A 5,989-nucleotide genomic window follows, 5' to 3' on the forward strand; every position below is an offset into this window, starting at 1 on the left:
CTGCACACTGTGGAACAGGGAAAGCAAGGGATACACACTCATTGCAACCAGCCTCTGAATGGGGAGACCATCTGCTGAACAGGCCTAACAGATTCTAGGGCCTGCTCTTTATTCTTCTCTCAGGCCATGCAAAGGGTGACCAAACCCGTGTTAGCTGGTGGTTGGCACTAGCTACCTACCCACTGAATTAGTGAATCCTCTAACTCTAGAGACAGATCTCTGCAACAAGATGGCTCTCAAGTTGAACCTCTTTCCCCCTAAAGCCCCATCCCCCCACCTAAGATCCTGGTTCAGGCCTAACATTTGGTTTAAAGATCCTTGGAGATCACCCCAGCAAGCCAAGGGCCTTTTACAAACCATGGTAAACATTTTATTTACAAGTTTAAGGCTTCTTAAGTGCAGCATGTCTTTATGCCACGATCCCTGGCGAGCAGGAGAGCAGGAACAGTTCAAACACTTAGTGTGGGCTGCACATGTCCAGAGAAGAGTTCCATAGGAATCTTTGGTGGGTACACACTTATGGCCTCTGGGCTCTGCGCTCGGGCACCAAGGGGCATGGAGTGAACACTGAAGAGTAATCTTTGCTGCATCTCTGGCCCTAGCCCAACGCCAACACAAAATCCAGCCAGTATGTGGGAGGCTGCGTAGAGCCACGAGTCCCCTGAGTCCTCCTGAAGTCTATAAGCTGCCCAGCGGGACTTGGGGAGGCTCCGGGCTTTTGGGAGCACTGCTGACTGTGGGCTGCGGTGCAGGGAGCAGCTCCGAGGTGCTACTGCCCCCGCTGCCAAGACTGCTTGCGCTTCCCGTGCTGGTGCTGGTGCTACTGAGGCTGCTAGCGCTGCCGAAGCTGAAACTGCTGCCGCCGCTACCTCCTCCACTCCCACCGCTGCTGGCCGCGATGAGGGTGCCGGCGGCCGAGGCCTTGATAACAGTTGTTTGGTGAAGAGATCGTTCAGCCCCCTCAGTCCGCTCGGTGTCGCTGGGGACCATGTCCAGAGACTCGGAGTCGCTGCTCTCGCTCTCGGCCTCGCCCTCTGAGCGACTGGGGCTCCTCTCCTCCTGTTCGCCCTCGGCAACCGGGGCTCCGCCTGAAGGCTTCTCGCCGGCCTCCTTGTCCTTATCCTTCTGTGCTTGGGCCTCCTTGGAGTGGCGCCACTTCATTCGACGGTTCTGGAACCACACCTTCACCTGAGCCGGACAGGGAGTCAAGATGAATAACAGGCTGACTCTCTTGCACCTGCCAGTCACCTTCTAAGAGTGAAAGCACCTTACTAGGTGCAGTTACCAAAATCCCATATAAGCACAAGGGACCCAGAGGCAGCCAAGGACTAAAATGAGCCTAGGGATCCTGGACCACTGAACCCACTAGGTCCATTCTCAAAATGTGGCCCCCAGACCTCAGATTTGAAATGACCTAGATAGTTTGTTGAAAAGGCAGATTCCTGCAACTGGCCCTAAATCTACTAAAGCTCTCTACTCTAAATCCGTGTTTCTTGACCTCACTTGAGTCAGGACTCCTGTAAGAACCTGATTAAAGTTGTGGACTGCTGACACAGAAAAAGGGATATGTCCCCATGATGATACACAGAATCTCAAGTTTTTGGTGAGACAATGTTAAGATTTTTCTCTCCACAAGGTCCTATCCTGTACTATCATGATCCAAAGCAAGCCACTGCAAAAGCTATTATTTTAAAGGATAAAAGTGGATGCAAAAGAGAAAAGAGGTGCAAAGAGTTAATCCTAGCTGAGTAGGGGTATTGCCAGGCTTTGAATAAAAGAGATTTTTTTGGGGGGGGCATATTTTTACTCCAGAGTTGATAAGAACCCTGCCTCTGCCAGGGATAAACTAATCTTTCTTGGGGATCAGAAAATGCTGGAATTAACGTGAGCAAAATGGAAGAAGAGGGTAAAAGATGGAGCAGAGAATCTATATAAATATATGATTCCCTGGGGGACCCAACTCGTCCACACAAGTTCCAGCTTCCCTTTTAAAAATAACATCCACAGCTGGTGGAAAACGGCTGGGCTCCTCCAGTGTGTGTGTAAGGGGGGGAAATGCATGCACACGCCACGCACACTGGGGAGCCGAGTTGTGTAATGGAGAACAGAAAGATACAGAGATAAGTCAGGGGACCATCAGGGATCTAAGAAAAAGAAGGCTAACTTTGGCTTCTGCCCTGCTGGTGACAGTGAGCCAGAGCTACTGCTGAGATAGGTGGAACGAGGTGTCTCTCCCGAAGTCAAAGCTAAAAGAAGAAGAGAAAGAAAAGGAAAGGAAAGGACAGTTCTTGAATCGAAGAAAAAGAAAACTAATTCAGGTACAATAGGTTTCCTATTGTCTTGGGGGGGGGGATTCAAGTAGATAGAACCTGCTGAAATTCTCTTAGGCATTTTAAGAAAACTTTCTTTCTTGACACCCCAACCCCCACCACAGAGACATCCTACAGAGCCAAAGCCGTTAGAACTTGGACCTGTGGCCGCTAGAAGCCAACCCTACTGGAGCTAAGTAATTCCGTTTGAAATGATATTTTCACTTCCTCACAACTAGGGATTTCACAATCCAGCAGCAGCAGAGGAGGAGGAAGGGCAGAAGGAAAATAAAATTAAATTTTAAAAAAACCAACAACAATCTCTTGACTTTGGGCTTTTATCTCTTCTGAAATAAACTGCTTCCTATAGCGAACTGCACTCCAGTTGAGTACATAATTATCATCTCCCGCAGTCTATTTGCTTTCTCAGTGGTTCTTTTGCCTGTTGGCCAAAATAAACATATACTGCTTGTTGACATCTTCGGGGATGAACAATTCTCCTCCTAGTTCTCCCTCACCACTACCCCACCCTCCTCTCCTCCTGCCTCAATTTTGCAAGTTCACAAAACCTCCTTTAATTCAAGACACTGTGTTTTGATTTCAAAAGGTGAGTTGGTGGGGACTGAGGGGGACTGAGGAGATAGGATACGGGCTGCTGCCCGCCCACCCCGTAGGGCACTATGTGCTGGATCCCTGGCTGACTTACCTGTGCATCTGTGAGGCCCAACATTGCTGCCAGCTGCTTTCGGTCTGGCTTGGTCACGTACTTCTGGATCTCAAACCTTTTCTCCAGGCCTTTCCTCTGCAGGTTGGAAAAAACTGCGCGCGACCAAGACCGCTTCCTCTTGTATGTCTGTGGCATGGTGTCCTTAGTGAGCACAGCATAGGGACCTACCACGGAGTTGGAGCAGAAGGTAAGAGAGGGAAGAGAGACAACTGCAGGCCTGTCTCACTGGGCTGCTTAAAAGTGTTTTGTATTAACAGTTGGCTCCACACTCACTGAATGGCCTTTCCTAAGGAGGAATTTCACAGCTCTTAGAATGATAGTCAGAAAGCTTAAAGCAAGGGTGGAGTGGGAAAGCCAAGTAGCTTGTCAATCAACTCCAAGAAAAAAATAATCCTAATATTTGGGCATGCAAAGAGTAGATTAAAACATCCCTGAGACATCAAGGATCTAGGGATGGCACCCCTAAATTTTACTTTGTGTATGTACTCCCTCATGTGCCGACGCATTCAAAACCTCTTAAAAGCAGGAGTGTTTGAAGTTACCCCCCAAATGTGTGTATTTTAATAAGCAACATCTTTTGAGGCTTCATTCACAAATCTATCCTTAAAAAAAAAAAAAAAAAAAAAAAACTAGGGAAAACCCCCACCCAATGACCGGCCATTGCACACACTTTCTTGCCCCCCCCATCCCCTTTCCCTCCATTCTCTTCCACTCTCAGCTGTCTAAAGCAAGCGCTAGCTCTAGCTTGAGGAGAAATCTTCCTCATTTCTTTCTCCAGACTTGGTAGCCTCTCCCACCCCAATTAAAGAATTGCAACACTGTGTCTGCCACTTGAGGAATCAGTCCTGAGATTTCTGACAGTCACATGTCCTGCTGCTTGGGCCATAATTCGAATGTTTTTGGTACCTGGAAATGTGTCTTGGAATTGATGCTGAACTGAATTTCTTGGGTTGGAGCTTAAGGGACTGAGGATGGCAGAAGCCTCATTAATAGGATCTAGAGATGCGAAGAACTGGCCAGCGGAGGGTTGCAGGCCTGGAAGGTGCACTCCTGCAGGTCGTCCACCAGTTAGCAGGGATGTGAGATCTGGGAACAAGGAAAATAGTTGGTTACATAGGCAAATGCACACTCTTCAGAGATTTGTTCCTGTTCTTCCCCACACCCTGGATTCACTGGAGCAAGTCCAGAGAGACCCCTCTCTCCATGAGGAAACCTTCCCTCCCCACCACAGTCCCCAAAGAGCAATGCTGGGAATGTTACTGTGTGTCCCTCATGTCCACACCCACATATATGGCTTTCCATGAAAACAGCCTTAAGGAAGTCACATTCAGGAGACTTCCAGGAATTTTACAGACCCCAAATCTCCATCCCCACTCAGCTGTCTACCCTCAAGGGTCAATTTTATTTATCTACATTGCTTGGGTAGAATATTATGAGAAATCAGATAAATGAATTTGTGTGTGTGTGTGTGTGTGTGTGTGTGTGTGTGTTGCTGGGGATGAAATCAGATAAATGGAGAGGAAAGCTGTTCCCCAACAAGGCTCTCCTAGACAGAAAAAAATATATAGTTCTCTCTCTAAATACGGTTCATAAGACAAAGTATAGTAATTTTTGCAAACATTTACACCGACCGTTATATGAATATTCATTCTGTATCTTGTGATTTTGAAGCATCCCAGGCATATTTTTTTTAACCAGAGAGTAGGTGAGTTTTAGACTTAATGTTCTGTAATTTTCTTATGATTCGTTTTCTTCTCCCCTATTTTACTGAGTGGTCCTTAATTATAAACACACTGAACCGCACCTCCTCCAAAACTGGCCTGAGGCCTTGGGAGTGGGACAAGGTTGTGATCATGGAGGCCTGAAGTCTTCCACCAAAGACCTACCTCTCAGGGTGTTGCCTTCTTTGACTTTGGGGTCAAATTCTGCAGACAAAATACGGTCAATTCCAAATTTGAGGTCTTTGCTGGAGGGAGCCGGTGTCAAGCCGCTAGGGTGCGGGATCACACGGGTCCCCGAGGCCGAGGTCTGCAGGGAGCCGGCCCGGGTAGGAGGTGCGGGCTGTTGCTGTTGCGGCGGTTGCTGAGGTTGTTGCTGAGGTTGTTGCTGCTGCTGCTGCTGCTGTTGTGGGTGATGGTGGTGGTAGGCAGCTGAAAGTGGAGACAGCCTCTGCGGGAAGCCAGCCGGGACTTCGGAGGGCGCCACCACCGGGGTGGGACGGAGCGGGGATCTGGCGGCAGCTTGAAAGGAGGCGTGCGGGTGAACCGAGCCCAAGTGCGCGGTTAGGGCGGCAGCTGAAGCCCCCACCAGTCCCTCTGGAGCCGTCCCTGGATCCCCCACGCCGGCGTGTAGGATGTCTGCGATGCAGAAGGAGGGTTTCTTGACGGCGGCAGGGTCCAGGGGGAAGGAGCAGCCACCCGGGCCGGCCGAGGAGCAGTAGGCGGCCGACCAGAGGCTAAAATTGGAGGCATAAAAAGGAGCCAGCCCGGCCGCGAACATACTGGCCGGGTGAGCCGCGCGGCGGCCGCTGTCGGGCCTGACCCAGGGAGTGGGTGAATGGGTGGGTGCGCGGGGAGGGGCGGCGGCCCCGGGGAGGACGATCCGCTTTCGCTTCTCCGCCCGCCCTGAAGAAGAGAGGCCGGGAGCCCTAGCGCCTCGGACGGAGGAGGCGGGGGCCAGATTTTGGCCGGTCACCGTCTCGGCCCCGGGTCTTATGTCAAAGGCGGCGCGGCGCCGGCGCTCCTCGCGGGACAGAGGCGAACACTGAGCGCTGGAGCCACTACTAGGCGGGAGGGGACCGCGGCTCGGTACACGCGGGAGAAGCCGGGAGACAGGGGCCGGTGACCGAAAGAAAAACCCGAACAGCTAAGCCTAAGAGCTAAATTTAAAACAACAAAAATAATCCGTTAGTTTAAAAAAAAAAACCGTATTAAGAGGAGGAGGGGGGGGAAAC

General features: G+C 50.5%; 1 protein-coding gene across 1 annotated transcript; it reads right to left on the bottom strand.

The window, feature by feature from the left end:
• Positions 1 to 347: 347 nt before the first annotated feature.
• On the bottom strand, positions 348 to 5,539 carry Hlx (H2.0 like homeobox). Its single transcript, XM_026387982.2, has 4 exons — positions 4,923 to 5,539; positions 3,943 to 4,122; positions 3,016 to 3,200; positions 348 to 1,188 (listed from the first exon to the last, which is right to left on the bottom strand). Exons 1-4 carry the CDS (start codon positions 5,533 to 5,535, stop codon positions 679 to 681), a joined length of 1,488 nt encoding a protein of 495 aa, XP_026243767.2. The 5' UTR covers positions 5,536 to 5,539; the 3' UTR covers positions 348 to 678.
• Between the last annotated feature and the right edge of the window lie 450 nt (positions 5,540 to 5,989).

The sequence above is a fragment of the Urocitellus parryii genome, chromosome 9, assembly GCF_045843805.1.
Source record: "Urocitellus parryii isolate mUroPar1 chromosome 9, mUroPar1.hap1, whole genome shotgun sequence".
NCBI classification, from domain to species: Eukaryota; Metazoa; Chordata; class Mammalia; order Rodentia; family Sciuridae; genus Urocitellus; species Urocitellus parryii.